The sequence below is a fragment of the Castor canadensis genome, chromosome 10 (assembly GCF_047511655.1).
Source record: "Castor canadensis chromosome 10, mCasCan1.hap1v2, whole genome shotgun sequence".
NCBI lineage: Eukaryota > Metazoa > Chordata > Mammalia > Rodentia > Castoridae > Castor > Castor canadensis.
The window spans coordinates 12,288,446-12,311,647 of NC_133395.1; the positions used below are offsets into that span (position 1 = coordinate 12,288,446).

General features: G+C 42.6%; 1 protein-coding gene across 30 annotated transcripts in view; it reads left to right on the plus strand.

Annotated features, from left to right (window-relative positions):
- The window catches only part of Dock9 (dedicator of cytokinesis 9), a 260,000-nt gene that overhangs the window by 96,945 nt on the left and 139,853 nt on the right, over positions 1-23,202 (plus strand). For 21 of the 30 annotated variants that reach the window (XM_074043061.1, XM_074043075.1, XM_074043068.1 and 18 more), the window contains exon 2: positions 18,133-18,249. The exons of 1 other annotated variant lie outside the window; for it this stretch is intronic. In XM_074043061.1, the coding sequence (XP_073899162.1) occupies positions 18,133-18,249 (117 nt within the window). Of the gene's footprint in view, positions 1-1,959; positions 2,439-18,132; positions 18,250-23,202 lie in introns of those variants that run through there. 8 more of the 30 variants (XM_074043071.1, XM_074043091.1, XM_074043082.1 and 5 more) reach the window with 5 other exon arrangements.

Below are 23,202 nucleotides of genomic sequence, written 5' to 3' on the forward strand. Positions count from 1 at the left end.
CTTTAGGTCAGAATATCAATGGCAACATCAACAACAGCAGTTACCACTAAATGAACATCTACTATGTACCAGCACTTAAAAACCATTTAAAGACCCTCTTACTACTTCACTGGAGTTCCTAGATGGGATTAAACCCAGATGCTGTTATTAGCCAGCATTATCAGTAGTTGCTGGCTGGGGATCCATATTGTGCTTTTTAGCAGTTTCAGCAGTTAGAATAAACTGGTTCAGCACAGTATTGTGATTACAAATGTACGCTGGATCTGAGTTCCCACTCTCTGCCATGTAGCCTTCTGCACATATTTAAACTCTGTGCATCAGTTTCCCCACCTGTAAAACGGGACTGACTATGTTGCATAAAGTTATAAAGACTAAATAAGTTAGTATCTTTGCAGGGTTTGGGATGCAGTGTTTTTCAAATAAATAACCTTATAAGTTCCTTACAGAATACCCCCAAATAGGGTGGAGTTTCTCTTCTTAAAGTCCAGAAACTCTAGTAGCTTGATGAAGAGGGGAATGTAGGAAGAGCTGGGTGACTTAGAAGTCTGTGAGCCATCTCAGAAAGGCTTGCAGTTGTTGGTCAGGCCGTACATCAGTCAGGCCCCGTTTCCGTTTCGTGCTTGTGGCGTCATCCTTTTTCACCTCTTTGACGTCTAGGGTATTTCTAAATTTTGCTTTGGCTGTCATGTCACTTCTACATATATGTAATTCAGACTGTGTTTTTTTTTATTCTCTTGTAACTTTACAAAGATTTTTAAATTCATAGATCTTATTATTTTGGAACGTAACTTTGGTTAGAGAGCCTTTATTTATTTTGAAAGTTCACTCAAGGTCTAGAAATTTGGTATTCAAAAAATTATTAGCCAGCATTTTTGATGGGCTCGTTGATCTCTCATGATTCATTACATCATTAATACCACACTGAGAAGGAGTCCCAGTGTTAAATGGCAGAGACTCTGGCTTAGCTGTTGAAATGAAGTGGCTGTAGCAGGTGCTGCTGGGAGGATGAGGTCACTGGGCATGGGGTGGCCTCTCAGCCTCCCCAGAGCCCCGCCAACCTCAGTTACTTTGGGAAGTGCAGACTTGTACCTGGACTTCATAGGCTAGTTTACATACTTCCTTGGGTGTTCTGTGCCCATGGCACCTATTGTTGCTGTGTGACAACTAGATTCCTCTCCTCATTCCTGTTACTAAATTTTTCCCAGCTTCAAGGGGATAAGCAGAGGGACTTAACAGGAGAGCTCTGAAGCACCCCGGGAAGTGCAGAGCAATGTCTGAGCCTATCCTTAATACTCATTTTTCATGTAGCTTTTCAATAAATCCCTTAATACCTCTGTTTTGATTTTCCTAGGAGATTATTTTTAAAAGCATTTTTATTAGCATGTATTAGTTGTACAGGGGTTTCATTGTGACATTTCTCTGTATACTTACAATGTACCATGGTTAGGTTCTTCCCTACCAAGGAGCTGAGTTTTAAAAAAATCACTCCACCATTAATATGAGGAAATAATAAAAATGGCAGATTTTAGGAGAACACATTTTGAATGCTGTCACCATTGAATCGTGGGATAGTGACACGCACGTGTTGGTGTAGTTAAGGAAATGCTTACAGCAAATGCTTTTATTAAATGGAATGTTAATTTACTAAGCATAGTGTCATTTTTCTGCCATAAAATAGTAGGTTCATTAAGTTTTGCCTGAGCAGTCTGCCATGCAGGGAGAAACTCTTTTTCTCCTCTGGCACCCCATGGGAACCCCCTTGCTGGTCGCTTCTTCTGCTTTGATCATCAGCCACGCATTTGGTGTTTAGCCATAACAATATAAATGAAAGCATTCAGCAATTGTAAGACTTTTATAGCGGCCAGGCGACCCAGGTGAGGCTTACATTCCATGAGCATCAGCTTGGAAGTGGTTTTGAAGGAGTCTAACTGTGGCTGGCTTTCTTCTAAACACTGCACTATTTGGATTAGGATTGACTTGACGCATGCTGTGTGAAACAGACACAATGAGGCTGGTCTTTATCGGAGAGGCCGTACACTGTGCATTGTTCAGTTTGGGGTTTGTTTTCCCTTGGCCAGCAAGCAGGAGCCTCCCACTTTCCCCGCAGTAGTAACACCCCTGGAGGCTGGCCTTCGCTGTCACACTGTCCCACCCCACAGGCTTTGCCGAGCCAGCCAGTGCAGCTGACCCCTTGTGCCTGGGAAGCCAGTCTCTTTTCCTTCCTTGGGCCACTGGCATGTGTGCGCCTTGCGTGGCCAGGGAATTGCAGCTGCTCTTGTTGAAGACGTTCTGACTTGTGCTTTGGGCTGAGAATGCAGGCTGAGAAATACAGGACAAGCAGTAGAAGTGTCAAAAAGGAGCTGGTGATCGAGTCCCCCCTGCAGTACAAGGATGCAGCTCAGGGAGAAGTGGAAGCAGAAAGCCCAGGCCCTGTGCTGGTAAGAGGGTTTATCCCCATGTAGGCCTGTTATTGTGTGTGTAGGAGCTTGGTGCCTCTTGCCTCTGTTTGGCTTTAAATCGTGCTCTGCCCGTGTCTTGTGATTTCCCCCTCCTGCCACCCCACCCCGTAGATGGGCTTAGGTTTCCACTTTGATTCTTCTTGTGAGAAGGGAAATTTTGACATTTTGTGGGTGAGCTTGGTTTCCAGGAGGTTTCTTTGTATAGAATAATTGTTTTGCTCAAACTTAAGTTCCACCTAGCTGCGGTGTTTCCAAACATAAACCCTGGAGGCACATTTTAGCTGCAGCTATAATAGGGTTGAAAAAAAATGTACTTTGCAAAATTAAACCCTTTTCTACATTACCTCTATATATTACTGAGAAAAGGAAGCAGGTGCCAATGGGGATTTTAAGAGATGTAACTTGAAATTACATGTGTTCTCTTTCACTCATTTTATCATGTTTGCCTTGAACAAAGTATGAAAGAGTCTAAACTGTGAGCCAACTGACAGAAAAGTTTATCTTCTTAACATTAGCTGAACTCTTAGCAGTTTGGGCAAAGTCAAGTGCCTGGGTAGGCTTTGTAAGGGAGGAATGTGAAAAATGGTCGTGTTGTTATCAATGAGTAGGCTGTGCTGCTCTCTTGGAATTTCTTTAGTACAATAAAAAGACATAATTTTTTAAGCAAGCTGCAAAAACCACCGACATGTACTTCAGAGGAGACAGTCGAGCCTCTCACATGACCTGTGAGAGGGATTGTAAACCAATACGCAGTGCTTTAGACAGGGAGATTTTAATGTGGGGTTTCAGCTGCTATTACTATCAAGTGTTTGGTTAGTAATTTACTTAAATTTCAATTACTATCTGTAAGAATCTGAATTTAAATTTTCCCATAACAAATGTGATCTGATTTGATTGATTCGATTTGATTTCTTTCCTATGTGACAAGTGAGACTGCCTTCTTTTGATTGTGTTGCCCTCAAAATTACGGACTGAGAAAGTCAGTAAAATAAGATTTTCAACTTAGAGATTTAGGTTTCTTTTTCTTTACTTTGTGTGTATTATTTGGAAATGTCGTTCCTTATCTTGGGCACCTTTCTGCTCATCTGACAGCTCACTCATGCACCGAGTGGCTCGGCTGCTGACATGCTACATAGATTGAACCACTCAGTGTTCCCAGCTGATGGAGCTTACACCTTCCTGGAGGAAGTTGTGTGGTTTTGGTTCCCTTGTGAATATTCTTGAGAATCTTCTTCAGTGATTCCCCAGATGTGTCGAAATATTTGCTTAGAGGATTGAATGCACTGTGGAGAGAGATCTGGAGGGTCGCTCACAGGGCTTGGAGGCTTCAGCTCTCTGCACCTGTGGGGTGTGAGTAGCGAGAAGGGAACAGTGATACAGCAGGAAGCTTTTCTTATCAGCGGTGTTTCTCTTCTTCCAGCAGTGCAAGCAAGATAAGAGCTAATATGGGTAGGAGAAGCCAGGCTATTTAAGCAGGGCCTGCCCAGGGCGGATCTCCTTACCTGTGACTGTGCTGCTCACAGAAACGAGAACTCCCTGGCTGCTTGGAGTACAGTTTGTTTCTCGGGACGATTTTCTAAAGTGTGCAGACAAACACTGCCTTGAGATCTGCTGGTTGAGGTGCTGTTTACTAGGGTAATGTCAGTGCCCCTGGCCTGGTGAGGATCCCCAGGTCTATGATTTGAGTGGACTCTGCAGAGATACTGAAATGTACTTTATTCAGGAAGTAGCATTTTGAGGTTGAGTTTTGCTGATTTTTAGGCACATAAGGAGTCTCTGGGAGAAACTATTACATAATTTGCAAAGGATAAAGATGATTAATGCTCATGATGAAAAATGTAAGTCATTTAGACATGGAACAAAGTGCCTGTATTCTTACCTCCAAAGGTGATCTGACTCATAATTTATTCTGCATAATTCTAGACTTTCTCCTGTGAAAGTAAAAACATAACTATGTCTCTATTTTTGGGAAATAAATGAGTAAAATAGGTTCCCAGAACACATTAGAAACCATATAGTTTTGTCCCAGAATACATCAGAAACCATATGTGGATTTATGTCATCATTTTTAATGGTTATATAGTACTCCTTTTTGTGTCTGTACTGTAACTTAGTAGTTATTCAATTTGTTACTGATTGAATTAGTTATAAATCATAGTGAATATACTAGTAAATATACCTTAAAGCATTTATGTAAGCCAGAAACAGTACTTGTCCTATAAATTTTCAATTAGAAGTTCCCTCTTGTTCTTAAGTTTGGCAATATTGTTGCTTTTTCCTCTGCCCAGGCAACATTTAAGGTTTCCCTGAGCAGTTGCTGCTTGTTCAGTTTTTTGAAAGACAGGGTTTTTTTTTTCTTTCTTTTTTTTTTTAAAGGCACTTAGGTTTGAACGCAGGATTTTGCACTTGCAAAGCAGGCGCTCTACCACCTGAGCCATACCTCCAGCCCATTTTGCTATGATTATTTTGGAGATGGGGGTCTCACTAACTGATTGCCTGGGTTGGCCTCGATCCTCTCAACCTTCTGCTCCCAAGTAGCTAGAATTACAGGTTCAAGCCTTTGGCACCTGGTGAAAGTCAGTGTTTTTAAGCAAGTGTGCATTTGAACATTACAAAGTTTCAGGCGCTGTGGGGTTCAGCTTACAGGTAACAACATAGGTGAGTATTGTCCCCTGTGTTGTGACAGTAAGTGGAGGAGGAGATGCATGGTGAAACTTCCCTGTTCCCACCTCTGCTCACTGCTAAACACATTGAACAATGACTTTGTGTGCTGTGGATGACTAATGGGAACAATCAGGATATCTTGATGTCTACATGTTAGTTACCCTGATTACATTTGAATACCTATTTCTGACCTCAAACTCAAAGGGGTTCCTGGAAATAATTTGTTCTAACTGCTATTGTCCAGCTGTTTAGAGGAAAAGGGCGTGCCCTCAGAGTCAAACTGGTGGAATTCTAGGTCATTTTGTGCAGCTCCTTTGTTGGGTTGCTTTTGTGAGGCAGGTAAGGACTGCATAGGTCTTATTTTGTGGATTTTGAGGGCTGGAAGATGGGAAGATAGGAATGAGTAGACTTTTCACATGTAAGGTATAGTTGGGAGGGTACTCATGACACTTTTTGTTTTTAGAAGTATTTTTTCAGAGACATCTTTTGGATTTTCATATTTTTATGGGATGTTTGAGCATTAGAAGCTGAACCTGGGCCCTTACCTTAACGTTTGAATGAACATATGATCACTGTAGCAGCTACATGAGGCAGTGGCCCGTGTGCCGGGCTGGAGAAGACCAGCAAGAACTTGGCTTCTGGCTGCAACTCAGTGCGTTAGCTGAGAACTCCTCTCCCAGAGAGATGGAAGGAGACCAGAGTGCTCTTCTGTCCCTAGAGTTCTGCTTCCCCAGAGACAGCAGATGAAGGGAAGGGAGACACAAGTTCAGAGTATAATAATAGGGGCGATGATGACATCAGCGCCCTGTAAGACTTTTTAGGTCATGTGATCGAGTTAATTAAGTTACGCCTAGAAAGCGCTTCTGCACTTTTCTGAATCTGTATAAACTGCTTTAGAAAAAAGTAGTGATATTGTGCTGATGTTATTTGAAAAGTAGTTTCTTTGTTTTTGCTGTTCTGGGGATTGAACCTAGGGCCTCATGCATGCTAGGCAAGTGCTCTACCATTGAGCTACATTGCCATCCCCAGTTTCTTTGTTTTTAAAATACTGGAAGGCATAGGAAAATGTTCCTGCAAGCTTTGTGTGGTGAGATCTCCCCACGTGACAGAGCTGCCTTCCCTCCTACACTTGTGTTTCCCCCTGGTTTGTTTATTCGTGAGTTCATTCAGCCACATGTATGAGCCCCAAGACTTGCCAGGCTTCGTAGATAGCCTGTTGTAGGTCTCAGGCTCCCCTCTCCCGCAGGTAGCCAGGCCGAGGAAGAAGGGGTCGTTCTTAGGCATGGTGAGTGTTACTCTTTTCCACACCCTTAGGGAGACAGCATTCCCCACAGCACCAGCACCAGGAAGGACAAGCTCTGAGATTGTTTTAGCACCGGAAGCAGGTGCAGCAGGCTTTGCAGTAGGCATAGGGACTCCTGACCATTAACAGCTGGCATGAGTGAGGCACCCGCTTCTGCACACCTGTTTTGTGGAGTGGTTAGTGGAAGGGGCTTTGAGGAGTGTGTGAGCCTAATGTACCTGGCTTGCAAAGGAGCTCCCACTGTGGGGTTAGGTGCTATCATTTTTCCTCTTTTTACAGATGAGGAAACTGAACACAGGGAGGTTGGGTAACTTGCTCAAAGTTTCACATTTAGTAAATGGCAGAGCCAGGTTTGTAGACTTCTGGTCAGGTTTTTAAGATCCATACCTGGATAGCTATATAACCTTATTAACAAAAGTGAATATATTAGGGGTGCGTGTGGTGGTACATGCCCGTAATCCCAGCTACTCAGGAGGTGGAGATTGGGTAGATCAAGGTTTGAGGTCAGCCTGGGCAAAAAAGTTAGCAAGACATGCTCCCCGCCCTCCCCCAGTTTCAGTAAGCAAGCTGGGCATGGTGGCGTGTGTCTATAATCTCGGGTATGCAGGAGGCATAGATGGGAAGATCACTGACTGAGGCTGGGCCCAGGCAAAAATGGGAGATCCTAACTGAAAAATAAAGGTTGGTGGCATTGCTCAAGTGGTAGAGTGCCTGCCTAGCAAGTGAAAAGCCTTGAGTTCAAACCCCAGTACCCCTCTCCCACCCCCAGTATATATTCACTTGGCATTAGAATGGAAAGATGAATATAAATAGTAAAACACACACACTGCTCTTAAAAAAACTTAAATGTTAGAGAAAGGCCGATTTACAAGTGACAGAATGACAGAGGTTGCGTTACATAAGGGGAATGACAGCCAGGCCTAACAAGGCTGAAAACATGAACAAAGTGGAGTTGGCCTGAGGAGTCAGTGTTCCATGGTGCATTACACAGGAGCATAAATGGATGGAACATCTGAGAATCAGGAGCATGTTTTCCTTCCTAGTTTTCTTTATTATTAATTTACAGCATGAGCCAGGAAAATCCTGAATGTTTGTTCCCTGATAGTAAAATGGGCACTGTGGTCCCTGTAGAGGCTGCTACTTGCTCAACAGAAGTGTTCCTCTCCATCTCTGTGGTTCACCACCCGCCTCCCCCACCCCTCACTGCAGCAGGTGGAAGATGGTCTCTCGGGTATCTCTGGGGCTCAGTCTCTGTGCTTCAGTGTTAGTATCTGTGATCCCAGAATAGCCTATGGTGGAGGCTTAAGACACTGGAGTTTTATTAAGTTCATTACTTTTTTGTTTTGTTTTTGGTGGCATTGGGGCTTGAACTCAGAGCCTCACGCTTCCCAGACAGGTGCTCTACCACTTGAGCCACTCCACCAGCCTAACCCTGGAGTTTTAGCTTCAAGTTTTAAGCTTAGTTTATTTAAAATCATTTGGGTCCTTTCACAAAATGCATCATGGGATATCTCCTTATGAACAGTGACTGGCTTGGTCACTTGGAGATGAATGATAGGGCAGAGAACCTGTAACGCTGCACAGGAGAAACACATATAGCATAGGACTGACTATGAGGATAATTTTAGAGCCAAAATTACTGTTTTCCTCAGCTTTCTAGAAGTTTTGAATGCCCTGTAATGTGCTATAGCTAGTTCGAAGCCTTTCTGAGAATGATGTTTTGAGACTGCACGTTTTCAGCACTCCCTTTCCTGACAAGCATATGTGCCACTTTCCAGGGGAAGGCTCTGAGAGTCCTGCAGCTTCCTGGCAGCATCTGGCCCTGTAGTTCTGTTTCTGGACCTCCTTGCAATGTGTAGAGAGTTTCCTCCCAAGGGAAAGGCAGCAGCCAGTGGTGCCAGGAATCTAACACTCACTAAGCGAACTGTTCAGATGAAGGTAGGAGTGGTAGCTCCCTCCCCACCTCTCATCTCCATGTCTTGGGATGGCTTGGTCAGCTTTTCTTACTCCATTCTGTAAAAAGTTGAAGTGGTTAACGTTCATTCCCTGCTTGATGCCTTTCCCTGGCTTGCCTTTGCAGAGAAGGTGAGGCATGGCTTACTTGCCTTGCAGAGAAAGGTTGGCCTGAACTTGCCTGCCAGCCATCTCTGCTGCAGCTTCTGAAATAAGTCAGGAAGCACCTTATGTCAAAGTGCCCCTGTCCTTTTTTGCTTCTCAGCATCATTCTAGTCACTCTTTGGGGTATGTTTTGACAAATGGCTTCTAGAGGAAGCCAGATCTGAGTATAATTTTTTTAATCTAAAATTTTTTACTAGCATTAATTAATTGCTCAAAGGGGTTTTGTTGTGGTATTCCCATACATGCCCATAATGTACTTTGATCAACTTTACCCCCTCCAGTACTCTTTCTTAACTCACCTCCCTCCTCCAGGATCATTTTCCTCTGCCACCTTTGGAAGTGTAGCTACCAATATCCAGATGTGTTGAGTAGCTAAAAAGTAAAAAGCAACATGACTGGAGGGACCTGCTGGATTTGTGTATGATGTGAATGCTGTGCCCCTTAACTCTGCTTCTGTCAAAGTGCTGGCTAACATTTTGTGAAAGGACCTGAGTACAGTTGAATAAACTTATGTGCCCCAAGTGAGATCCCTTTCTCTGCTTCTCTGTTATCAGTACCACTTCTTCCTGAAAGCCATACCTGAAACATAATGCCATGTCTGGGGGTTAGCATCCACCTGGTGTGATTACTGTGTGACACTATGCCTCCCAGTAATTGATCATATCTGGAACAGGCAGTGGAGATCTACAAGATATAGGAGAGAGAACAGTCTTCCTAGGAGAGGAAGAGTTCAAAAAGGTGGGGCCTTTCAGAAACACTGCGCCTCAAGTGTGCCTACTTTACTAGATAAGACCAGACCTGGGTGGGTCAGCTCTACTGTGGCAGTTTTTCAAAAAATCTCATCTCTCCAAGTAAAATGTAGACTGTCCTGTGTCTCTGCATGAAGTTTAGAAAAATTACCTGTATATAAAGTTTCATAAGTCTATCTATGATAGTGATAATACAAATATTACATGAGCTACAGAATTTTAAAACTGAAAATTTTTCTAGTAGTCATGTTAAAGGAATAGATGTAATTCATTTTAATGATGTAATTTTATCCAAATATTTCCAAAATACCATTAATCCTTACAAAAGCATCAGGGTATTTTATATTCATTTAATCATACTAAGTCATTGACACCGAGCCTCTAGCTTATGCCAGCAAGCACATCTTAATTCAGAATAGCCACACTTTAAGTGCCCAGTATCACATGCAGCCAGGAGCCACCCCACTGAACATTGCAAATCTATAAATGTACATGTTTTCTAACTTAAGAGCTTCAAGATAGGTCATCCTCATGGGGAGTGAGTCATTGGATGAGGTAAGGTACCTGTGAATCTGTAGGAGTCAAGAATGTGAGGTTAGTATAAGGCTAAGTTTTCCTTGCAGAGATTGTGCTCTGAAATACTTGATGGTAATGTAGACTGCATGCGACCTCATGGCTTCAGTGTATGTCCAGACATTCAGACCTAGTTCTTGAGGTGGAAGATGAAGTGTCACTCAGCAGAGACTGCCCTTTATTTCTGCTGTGTTGAGATCCTGCAGCCCGGCAGCTGAGAGCTGGACAGAAAGCCATACACTTCTGTCATCTCTGGCAGTGTGGAGTACAAGCATCTCATTGTAGAGTAGGAGGAACTAGGAATGGAGCAGGTGCTTCTGGTTCTAGAAACCCTGAATTCTGTCAGGCTTACTGCTCTTGTGTGATGGAGAAGGTCCTGGGCTTGGGGTGTGACCCCAAGGGTCACTATTGGTGTGACCTTCATTGAATCATCTAACTCCGCTAAGCTTTGGTTTCCTCATCTGAGAAATGGTGATGATGCCACTTACAGAGTTTTGGGGAGGTTTAATGAGATAAGATGAGTGCAGTCTGGCAAAGGAATGCGTTTCACAGGGGCTAAAGTTTGACTACATCTGCACGGTACAGCACAGTACACAGCTATATATGGTCCTTGTAACCTCCACATGGTGTGTTCCTATACTATACTGCTCTTGATGTATTGAAACCCTTCGGTAACTCATGATGATGAGAATAGAAGTTTCTAGTTTCCCATTTCCAGATGCAGATAGGGATAATTAGAGATTCTCGAAGCAACTTGCCCCAAGCCACATTGCCAATAAGCAATGGAGCAAGAATTTTTTTAAAAGTACTTTTTCATAGGAAAGTCTCAAATGTACTCAAAAGTAGATGAACTAGTAGAGTGGTTGTCAAACTGAGTAGGTGTCAGAATCATCTGGAGGGTGGCCACCCCAGAGCAACCTATGCAGGGGCCCTGGGTTCCAAGTACCACTTATGCCATCGTTCTGGGACCGAGCTTTAAGACCCACTGGACTGATAAAATGAGCCTCCATGTACCATCTCCAACAGTACCCAACGTGTTGAGGACAGGGATTTAAATTCTGACTCCTAGTACCTACCCCAAACCAAACTCTTTTTGTGAATCATCCTATCTCTTGCTCCAGTATCTTAAAATAAGTAGCTTTTAGTAAGTTCTTTTGATATCTGACTAAATCTGGCGTTTAAAGCCTTTTAGTTTAATTACTTGACCTCTTCATTTCACAGTTTCAAAAATAGCCTCCATCAATCTAGAAGAATTAAAAATTTCAGGTCATAATACTAAAAAGGGGGGAAAAGTCTAGAAAAGAGTCTGTAGTATAGATTTCAGATAGAATTATTTATACTGCCGCATGGTACATCTTTTCCTTTTTTGCTTTCATTATTGCTTCCCACTTGTGAAAAAATGCAGGTGGAATTAGAGGCCAGGAGAATGAGTATGAGAGACACGCCGGGCTTCCCTAGGGCTCTCTGTTCTCCTTACCCTTGTCTTGGCCAAACTTTGGCCACAGCCCTGGGTCAGAAGAGAAGGGAGATGCTTTGTACACTGTGTTTACAGGAAAGCTGTGCCCATTCCTTCAGCACTGTCCTCCTGTGACTCCAAGGGCTTGGGCGTGGACTTAGCCTCCCAGATCCCTGTCCTTATTAATATTCTCAGCAGCATCCCTGTTGACGTACTGGCTGAATGGGAGCAGTTGTGTGGGTTTTAGGTAACTGGTATTAATATTGTTACTATCTTCATTATTACCCATTTTCCATGGCAATGCTTCTCTCACACAGTTTCCACATGCTGTTGATTAGATGGTTTCTCATGGAGTCCTTAGTTCTATGCATTGTAATGGCAGAATAATAATTTTGGAAAGCAATGGTTGCTTATAAAAATGACATACATAAAACCCAGACTCTTCCTTCTATCAAACTGATTGATTTTGAAGTGTCCAAGTTTTCCTAATAGGGACATGCCTTATTAATAAAATCTTCATTCAGTGACAAGCTTTCTAATTTGAGTGCTTTTTTTAAAAAGTGCTGTATAAAAGGGTAATTCAGCATCTTATTAGTGCTTAGAATATGAAAAACTGGCTTCACAAGTGTGTCATTGTTGGCGTTAGTCTGTGCTGAGGACAATAGCGCATTGCAGCATGAGAATCGTATTTACACGTTTGAGTTGGGCATGCCTTGCGTGCTTCTCAATGTCTCTACGTCATTCACGTGGTACTGTAAGGCTCACAGGAGAGCGCACTTCTAAACCTAAGCCCAGATAAGTTCTCACTTTCCTCTTGTGTTTATATCGTCCATCTATGCAGATTGTCAGTGAAAGTGCAAAGTAGTTTTAGGCACTGTTTTTAATAGGGGTAGAGGGAAGAGCCTGGGCCCAGGCTTTGGGTGCCAGGATCATCCCTTCCCTCCCATGCTCCTTAGTTCTAGTTCCTGTCTGTAAAATGAGAGGGCTGAGCCTTGTGATCTCAGGTTCAGATTGCTTAGCTTGAGGTGCTAATGTTGCCAGACTCTTGTACCTTTTAAAAAAGTGTGCTTCCAAACTGCTTCTAGACTGTCTCTCCCTCCGACACTAGTGAGCAATACAGAGAAGAACCTGTACTGTATGAGAATGGGATTATATCCTGACTGTAGTGGTCTCCCAGAGTTTTGGTTTTGAGATAGGACCTTACTGTGTAACCTAGGTTGGTCTCAAACTTATGATCCTCCTGCCTCAACTTTGTGAGTGCTGAGATTACAGGTGTCCACCACCACACCTGATAGTCTCCCAGTTTTAATGTCCTGGGTTGAGAGCAGAGGAACAGGTCTATTATTAGGTGATGGGAGGTTGCTTTCCTTTGGCTGGAGGATGGTTCAAACTTAGTTGCATATCTCTCCTCTCTGTGCTCCTTCTGTTTGCTGGCTTCCTAAGTGCCTTTCTCACTGTGGCCTACCTCCCATTCTGGCTCCATCACTCTGGAGGATAGGCTATAGTTTAGGGGTGGGTCCCCTAAGTGAGCTAATCATTAGAATCCCCTCAAGTGAATACCCTTCAAATATTTATGTACATTTTTGAGGAGGGACTGAGACCTGCATGGACAAAGGTAGAGCAGGGACCCCATTGTCCACCCATTCAGAGGGACCTTGTTGACCACCAGTTGTTTCTCAAATATGTCCATTTGAAGTCCTGCTGCTCACCTCAGGCAGCAGCCTATAGGCTACCGTATCCTTTCAGAAAGGCATCCTCATAAACCAAGTGTTCTCCATCACATTGGGTTTCCAGGGGTCCTGAAGCACCCACAGAGACTGGAGCCCCATATCCTGGCCTGTTGAGACCTCTGCCCCCATTTGCAGCTCTGGCCTAGCTGTTCTAAATGACTTGCTGCTTTCCTAACTCCATGCTCAAGGGTAACTGATGGAGCTGAAGTGTCTGGATCCCATCCAGCAGCTTTATGTCCATTATTTTGTATTTTTAACCTCTCTCCACTCTGATTTTATGAGTTCAGGCCCCACAAAATCTAGCTGCATCCATGTGCGTGCTGTCTGGAATCTCCTTTTCCTCTGCAGAGAATCCTCAGTCCATCCTGAACCTGACTCACTTGTCCACCTCCAGAAGCCTCCTTTAGGAAGCACTCACCTTGTTGGGCTCCTCACTCAGCCTGCACAGTTAGTGACTGAGGAGCACACTATTGCCAGATATAGTTCTAGGTGCTGGAGAAAGCAGCATATCAAACACAAGTGTTTGCCCTCATGGAATTTATAATCTAGCTGGGGAGAGGTCAGGTTTGTTCTAGTGAGTCAGAGTCCCTACTGCTGTCACTTGTTCTGTTCTTTTTCACATCTATGTCCTCTGACTGTGAGGTCTTTGTGGCGGAGGCTGCATCTTTTTTATCTGTGTCCCAAAGACCTGACACAGTGCATACGGACAGACTCCTGTGAAGAAAAGGAGCACATAACTGCTAGTACCATTTGTGTAGGAGGAAGAGGGGCAGCTGTTGATTTCCTGTGGCCACCCTAATTATAGGAAACAAAGATTCTTCCTCCAAATCCAACAATTCCCAGAAGTTCTTAGTGGGAGCTTATAGAGAAAGTCATATAAGAGGACAGTGTAGGAAGGCTTGTGAGGCCCACGCTTGTTAGCACCTGGCTTCAAAATCCTGCTCCTTCATATTATGATCTGTGATATCCCATCTCTGTGGCAGTACTGATGTCCTGTTGGCAAAATTGAAAAGCACTCTGAAAATGAACCAAGTTCCTTGAAGAATTTTTGTCCGGGCCCATTAAATAGCTCTTACTGTCATGCAGAAAAATCAAGGAAGTCCTAAATTCTTTATAAGCAAGAATGGTTAATTTCTCATTTCCTAAAATAGAATGTTTCAGGAGTTGCCATTTCCTTAGTTTGCTATTTCGAGAAGTGGTGTTTAGGATTTCAGCTTGTGCTAGCATTCAATAACCAAGACACAGAGGCAAGAAATGTCTAGAAAGTTCACCGGATGTTCTTGTGGCTGAGGTAAGTGTAGTGGGATTGCTCTCTATCCCTTTGAGCTTATTTCTTCCTGTGGTTTTCAAAGTCTTACACACGGCTGACCAAAATTGAACTGATTTTTGTGGGCAAATACTCTCCAGGTCTGCTGGATTCTAGAGGAATCTCATTTTCCTGTGCTGAGAGGATTCTCTGCTTCTGATTGCCTTTCCATCTGGAGTTTTAGTCTGCATAAAATTCCTGAATTTGCTGACCCAAAGCAGCACAGGGTGTGGGAGGGAGCATTCAGAATGTTCAGAAGATCAGTTAGTGGCAGGGCGTGATGCCATTGCTTTTGTTGGCATTCTTGAGAGCAGAAGGCAGGTGTGATCACTGGAGGTTTCTGCACTGCCAGCTGCCACACGGAGTAGCTGGGGGATGGCCTGGTTGGTGTCAGTGGCTAACCCAGGCCCATGTTGTCCTTGAGAAGGAGGAGCTTAGTCTCCCTGCCATTCATAGGACCCTTGCTCCAGGCCATTTCTCCCGTCACTTTCCTGGAAGCTGAGGTTTGATTCTTTGTGAGGAACCCTTTGAGGGCCCTGGACTCCCCCATTCTGTAGCAGAGCTTGCCTCCTTCTGTCTTGTGGCCTAGTGCTACATCATCCCCTGGAGCAGGGCTCTGCTCCTGAATTCTAGACCCTGCTGCTATTGTGGGCTGCCCTAATAGGAGTGGGCCCAAAGTGCTGCTCTGTGCACCTCGGCCCTACCCCCAACTCTTGCTCTCTTCTCAATCCTTCCTGACACAAACTGCATCAGTGCTCAGTTGAGATTATAATGTAAGCATCTATTAATATTTTCTGTGGGCTCAGCCCCTGAATACCAGTGTCATTTCGATTATGGTTTTCTGTATGTTAGGGCTTTTGTTTTTTTTTCTTTGTGAATGCCCCTGCCATTGTCGTCTGTTTCATTTCATATGTTCCTAAACAGTAGAGGAAAGTTTTTGTAAACAGATTAGTGTAACTGAATGTATGTGAAGCATTAACTCAACAGTTTTCAAAGAAAGAAATGTCATGCAAGCAATATATTTCATAATAATAAGTCCATGCCCACAGGTTGCTGAGTTCTGCCTTTGATGCGCATTAACTCAGCTGATTCAACAACAGTCCCTAGTGACTGAGTGGGTCAGCCCCCAGTCACCGTCCTGTCCTGTCTTCAGTGTGATCAGAGTCCTTGTGGCACATATGGCCCTACCTATCAGGGCAGACCTAGGTTTTGTGAGAGACAAAGTGTATACAGTTCTAGAGGCCTTCTCTAAGAAAACTCATGCAAAGTTTGGAAATAAAAACAGTAATGAAAGGAATATTTATTTAGAATTTACACATTTTAACCCAAGTCAAAAAACCAGCAATCCATGAAAGCAACACATTTTATCAATGAACTTCTGGTCATACCTCTAAGATGCCTTCTTCCTTATATTTTTTGGCTTCATATTTTTCATCATTGATCGTGATTTCATAGAATCATTCTTCATTGCAAAGACAGATCAGTCTTTCCCTTGGCATGATTAGTCAAGATTCATATGGCACCATTGAAGTTGCAAATAGTTTCTTCTACCTTCATAACATTTGGTGATGGCATAGGAACTTTTAGGATAAGGAAAACCTCTATTAAGTGTCTTACGTGAGCTATATGATTTGGGGCATTTGCAGTTAACCTTTCTTTTTTTTGCATATGTGAAAAGGTAATTTATAAAATATATCAATATCTTTTTTTTTTTGGCGGTATAGGGGTTTGGGGCTTTGTACTTACTAGACAGGTACCCCACCTCTTGAGTCACACCTCCAGCCCTTTTTTGCTCTGGTTATTTTGGAGATAAGTTCTTGCTTTTTGCCCAGGGCAGCCTGGACCACCAACTTCTTACTTTATGCTTCCGGCCATTGCTGGGATGATGGGTGCATGATAGATACTACACCCAGCTCAGTAGCTCAGCATGGGTTGGCGGTCTGGCTAGCTCTTTTTTGCTTGGCCTAGCCTTGAACTGTGATTCTTCTGAGCTCAGCCTTTCAAGTAGTTAGGATTACAGGCATAAGATGCCTGTGCTCAGCTATTAATTGCTTTTTAAAAAGAGAATGTAGTTGCATTATCGTTAAATTACATGATACTAGCAATGGGACCTTCCCACTTTTTTTTTTTTTTGCAGTACTGGGGCTTGAACCCAGGGCCTTCACCTTGAGCCACTTCGCCATTTTTGTGATGGGTATTTTCGAGATAGGGTCTCATGAACTATTTGCACAGGCTGGCTTCGAACTCTGATCCTCTTGATCTCTGCCTCCTGAGTAGCTGGGATTGCAGGCGTGAGATTACAGCACCCAGCTTCACATTTTAAAAAATATTGGCACTTAGCTAATCTTTTATGCTCTCAAGTAGTGCTGTGGCTAAGTACAACAGGATGTGTCTGTAATCTCTTGACTTGCAACTCTATTCCATGAAATTGGGTGGACAAGTGAGTGTGTCCTGGAAGCCAAGGGGCTCTGCAGTATTGAACTATACAGCGTCCCTGGAGAGAAAGCTGTCCCCAAGCAAGGGCCCTTAAGCTGTATTAACCTCATGGTAAAGATGTCCTGGGGTCCTGGGCTGGATGCTGAGGGGCATGGAGATAACAAGACCCAGCCCTGCCCCAAGGCATTGAGAGTGGAGCAGATGAGCTGTTCACAGGTTACTGCACACCAAGGCCCATTGAGCTGCATCCCTAGGACTGCTCAAACTGAGCAGGTGAAGGGCTTGCTGGGTTGAGGCAGTGGAGTACTGTGGACCCTGGAGTTAGAGCAATGCTGCTTCTACTTTTTGGCCATGTTTACTATGTGTGTAAGATTTGCTTTCAGAGGGGATTCTGCTTCTACAATAATGTTTGTAGACCTCTGGTTTGAGGGCTGAAGGATTGTAACAGGTGTAGAAGTGGGAGGAATGTGTTGTCCCAGCAGTGGGAATGACAGAAGCAGGCTCATATCAGAAACAGCATTGTCTGCTTACCAGGCCCAGGGCTTAGAGACATGGGCCTAAGCCCATGTCAGGTTAGGGAGCTCAGTCCTTTGCCCACCTGTTGCTTCTCATTCTTCTTCACACTCTTGAAGCATCCCTTCCTTAGTGAAGTGAGGAGATGTCACAGCTCACAAATGGCAATTGGTTCAGCCTCCTGCCCTCACTCCATCTTTAACTTCCCTGGCTCCTCTCCCTACCTTTATTTAAATGTTTGCAAGCCTGCCTCTCCTATTAGTACAGATCTTTTTAACCTCAGTTCCACATTGCCATTCTTCAGAGAACTACAGCCATTCTTCCAGAACTGCACATACAATTTTAGAAAACAGTATGCATGCATTCTAGGGGGAGCAGACCCAGATCTCCACCATGTCTGTAATGTTGTGGAGGTTAAGAAGCCCAACACTGGTTTCCTCCTTGTTCCTCTCTGGTTGTAAAAATCCTAACACAGTTCTGGGGCATCATTTGACCTGGGGTGTTCTGCAGCATCCAAGGAGACTTTGTTCAAACACAAGTAACCGGTCCCCTTCTTGGAGTTTATGATTCAGCTCTGGGGAGAGGCTTAAGAATTTTCATTTGTAAAAACTGAACAAACATCATTCTATGTAGACAAGGTACAGTGGGAAGGGTCTTTTCCTTTTGAAAACAACTTTTTTCTCTTCTGTTTCTTTCCAGTAACAAAAGAAACGTTACTGTAGAAAAGCTGGAAAACACGTGGCATAGAATGTATGAAGCTCTTTAATATTAAGAAAGTACATTTATTTATAAGGGTAGTTCAGTGATTTTCTTTTGGTCTTGCAGGCAAAGCCAAAGCTAATTGAGCCACTAGACTATGAAAATGTCATCGTTCAGAAGAAGACCCAGATCCTGAACGATTGTTTGAGGGAAATGCTACTCTTCCCTTATGATGACTTTCAGGTAGGTGACCGTGTCTCTATTGACAGAACCATGCATTTGATCTTTATAAATTCTCCTAGCTAGTGATTTATTGTTTGGTTAGTTGTTCTATGGTTTTTAAAAGATGGATAGAAGAAGTCATTTAAGAGAAAAGTTATGTCATCATATACTTCCTTTATGAATTCATATACTTCCTTTATTTGGTTCATAAATAAAACACTATAATATATTGATATGTTATATAATTTGTAATTATAATTAGGTAACATGTAATTATATATAATCTATTTTAATATTTATATATTAATAATTTGCAAAAGTAACTAGGTGTGTGTGAATGAAACTGCTGATGTCTGGGTTGATTAGTGGGCACAGGTGTCCCCTGCATCCTGTGAGATTGCTTTGAATTTAGGTTTAACTTTTTTTGTGTGTATGTGGTGCTAGGAATGGAACCCGGCTTTGTTCACACTGGGCAAGTGCTCTACCACTGAGCTGTACACCCCAGCCTGGATTCAGATTTTTTGACCAGTGTATTGGAGTTTGAAGAATGGGCTTTGCTGTGGGGCAGTAGAGCTTTGTCATGCATCCGTCCTTTTAGGATGGCACTTTGAGAGCCTGCCATGAGAAGCCCTGAACTCTGGGCTTCCAGAGACAGGCTTAGGGGCCAGTAGTAATGTCATGAAGTCTGTCTGTCTAGAGTAACACAAGTGCTGCTCTGCTATGCACTACTATCTGGGTTGATGCTTGAAGTCCTTCAGCTCACAGCCTGTGGCTAAGCAACCAACAGGAAGCTTTGAGGCTACTGAGGAGCAGAATAACCGTCTTCGTCCAGGAATTTCAGTGGTAATAGGTGTCCAGCAACCCTGGGCTACTTTGATATGCTTGGAAGTTCTGGTTACTGCCCTTGTTCTCCTGGGATCTAATCGTGGCACTTCCTTCTTCTCTACCTCTGTGCCGTGACCTGGACACTTCTCTATCTGATGCTGTTACCATCCAAGTTTGAGCTGCCTTGTTGTTTGTGTGTGTATGTGTGCATGGGTGCATGAGTGTGCGTGTGGGGGGTATTTAAAGTTTCATTGATTCTTTTTACTTAACTTTAAAAAATTACAAACTTAAAAAATAAATAAAATAGGAAACTGTTGAAATAATTGATAGTGAAGGGCCCTCACTTTTTTTCTAATCCCATTTCCAGAACATGACCCACTCTGTATGGTTTTATGCACTCCTATGTTATTAGTATTTGTGAAATTATAATCCTTGAATTTTTCCTGTAGTATTCTGAGGAAGCAAAAGGTTATCTCAAGTTTCTCTGAGCATGAAGTGTGTGTTCTTCTTGGTATCAATTAAGTAACAAAGTTTCCTTTTTTTCTGTTTTCTTTCCTTTTTTATTTATTTTTAGTTTTGCAACTAAAGATGCAATGTTGTATTTGCAGGGCCAAGGTAAAATTACTTAAGAAAAATACTCAAAGCCTGGATATTTAAATAGTTATAGGATCTGATGATTGAAACTTTGAAAAATTCTTTTGTCCCTCTTGCCTGTAACTACTTCTATGATACTGGATATTCTAGGAAAGGCAAAGAACTTTGACATTTTTGCTGGCTAAGGATGAATGAGCAAGTGTTATTTTCTGTTTGAGGGAAATTTTTTCAAAGATTAAGGAGCTTGGATTTCAGCTTTGGTTCCCATCACAGGAACTGTGACCCGCCCTAGTTTGGGCACTATTTTTTGTTTTCTTATGAACTCCACTTTGTCATCAGGTGAGGCTGGTTACATGTGCTAAGTTGTCTTGGTGACGATATTTATATGAGTAAAATGTTAACACAGATTCCTTCTTAGGCAGCATTTCCATTGTATTGCTAGAGGCAGAGTGAACAAATTGGATCAGGGGAATATATCCTATTTCGTACAGAAAAAGGATGACAAGTAGGTTAGGTCATGAGCAAAGTGCATGCTGAGTGCAATAATACTCTTAGGCAATAGCAATTAGCTATTAAAATAATAGAAGTTGGCATATATTTCTGAAACACGTATTTAAAATGCTAATTTTGATGATGCTTTTGTACCTTTCACAAGTAGGCATATATTCATGTGGAGCCCTGAGGATATCTGAAAGCTCTCTGGAAAATAAGTTGTATGGAGTAATGATTTCTTGGTCAGGTGTACTTGCTTAAGTGGGATCATGAGTTCAAGGCCAGACTGAGACTCATCTTAAGGGAAACGAAAAAAAAGTAAACAACCTCCCCCACCAAAAAAAAAAAATACATTTTGAGAGACATAAAATAGATGTGTATTTGAAAAACTCACCTGGGTGCAATGACTCACCCCTATAATCCTAGTTACTTGGGAAGTGGTGATCAGGAGGATTTTGGATCCAGGCCAGGTGGCACAAAAAGTCCATGAGACCCCCTCTTAACCAACAAAAGCTGGGCATGGTGGTGCACACCTGTCACCCCAGCTATGCGGGAAGTATAAATAGGAGGACCAGGTCCAGGCTGGCCCAGGAGTAAAAGCAAGACCCTGCTAGAAAAATAACAAAAGCAAAAATGGGTGGGGGACATGTCTCAAGTGGTAGAGAACCTACCTGGAAAGCACAGGCTCTGAATTCAAATCCCAGTATCACCAAAAAAGAGAAAAACAATCAGAAGAATGGTTCTCAAGCTATACTTAGCATTGTCTGCCATTGCCAGGGACAGACTACATTACACAGTATTCTTCTTCAGAGTCAAATCCTGGACTTTGGGATCTAACTATCTCTATCTTGGCTTCATGGTTCTCTTTGCCAGTAGTATCTTGTCATCCTTATGGGCCATTTGAAATCCCATGTCCTAGAGACTTATTTAAGTCTACAGAGACCCACCCTCCATCCATTCTCTTAATTCTTCTAGCACATACTGTCTACATCGGGTACACAAATGCTGAAGTGCGTTGTCTTGGTCTTTCACCAGCTGCTGTTTACACTTTTTGTGTTCAAGTGTCACCCCTCTGCTGTGGTCCTGAGGAGGGCTCAGGCATCAGGTTTATGTGTCTCTGTCCTACCCTCCTACTCCTCCACCTCCACCTCCTCAAAATCTCTGGCACAGTGGATATTAGGGGTGGATGTATGTTACTGCATTTCAAATTAGTAAAATTGTTGTGGATATTAGGAGGTTTTGATTAATGACATAAAAGTGAATACCATTTGACACATGTGGAAGTGGTGGTAACTAGATTTTTCAAATACTTACTGGATCATTGATTTGATTTGGGTGAATATTAGGTAGTTGCTTAAATTAAAACATGGAGGTGAAGTACTGTCTTAAAGAAGTGTACTTTCTGATGGCTAATGAACCTTTTGTCGCCTTGCCAAAATTTATTAGGCATAAGTTTGAGAACTTACTTTTTCATGAGCAAAATTATAGGAAAACTTTTGACAGTCAGTATAGACAGAGAGGATAACTTTTAGATCAGAATATTTTGTATCTTGAAATATAAGCTGACTTGTCACATTGAAGATGACAAATTAATTCTGTGTCAGAGACAGAACTCAGGTGGGAGCTGACCACTGATTTCCAGTTGTGGTTCTCTTGAAGTACTTTACCAGATGCTGTTATTGATGATGACATACTTAGCCATCATGATCAATACACCAAATCTGCCTCTGGCTTTGAAACTCCTACATTCTGATTTGTTTTGTAGCTTATTAATGTTGGTACAATTTTGTAAGGTGATAAATCATGAAAAAGGTGATAAATGGTAAAAAAAAAAAAGAATATTGGGAAGCAATTTATGGATGCCATTCACATTTAATAAAAGTTAAACTTTGGTATCTGGTGTATAAAGCGATAGTGTTAGTGTGAAATATGTTGTATTCCACTTCTGGGTATATACCTGAAAGACTTGAAAGCAAAGATCTGAAGAGATACTGGTACAAAATGTTCATGGCAGCCTTAGTCACAGTAACCAAAAGGTGAAAGCCACCCAAATGTCCAACCCTGGATGAATGAATAGACGAAATGTGCTGTTTACATGCATGGCCTTTCCCAGCCTTAAAAAAGGAAGGAACTCCTATCATGTTACAACACAGTGAGTGAGTCTTTAGGATATTATGCTGAGTGTAATAATCCAGTCACAAAAAGACAAATATTGTAAGATTGCACGTGCATGAGGTACTTAGAAGAACCAAATTCATAGAAACAAGAAACAGAATGGTGATTGCCAGCAGGTGGGGCAGGAGACATGGGGAATTGTTGATTCACTTTGGGAGGTAGGAGGAGTTTTATGGATGGGTGGTGTTGGTGGTTGGAAAACAATCAGAGTGCAGTTAATGTCACTGAACTATACACTTAAAAATGGTTAAGGTGGTAAAATTTATGTTTGTATATTTTACCAGAGAATTGTTTGCTTTTGGTTTTTGTCTTTGGAGACAGGGTCTTGGTATGTAGCCCCACCTGGCCTTGAACTCACAATCCTCCTGCCTTAGCCTCCCGAGTGCTGGGATTACAGGCATGCACCAACATGCCCAGTTATACTGCAGTTTTCTTTTAAACGAAGAGTATGCAGTTACAGGATTTCTGTGCCATATATAGATGTGAAACTGTTGTCACCCTTACAACTGCAAATTCTGAGTGAGGAGTGATATTGCAGGCACATTTCCTGCTGATATTCATGGTGTATTGTCAGTATCCACATTTTAGCAAGAGACATTATTGTGAAAGATGGAAATACAGACCAAAGATTACTCATAATGGACTGTCCTTGAAATTTTCCCTTTGGAAATGTTTAGATACAGGAGAATCCTAGAGGGTTCTCAGCATCGTGGAGGAAAATGTGGTTACTCCATTTCCCTTTCAATAACATCCTGATTTTAGTTTTCCTCTGGTCCTTTTCCTCTTCTACTTACATGAGGACGATAATGATCTACAAACCACTGACCTGGAGAGGAAGCCAAGCCCAACACTTACAAAGGCCTGGAAGTTCCTGATCTCATTTCCCAT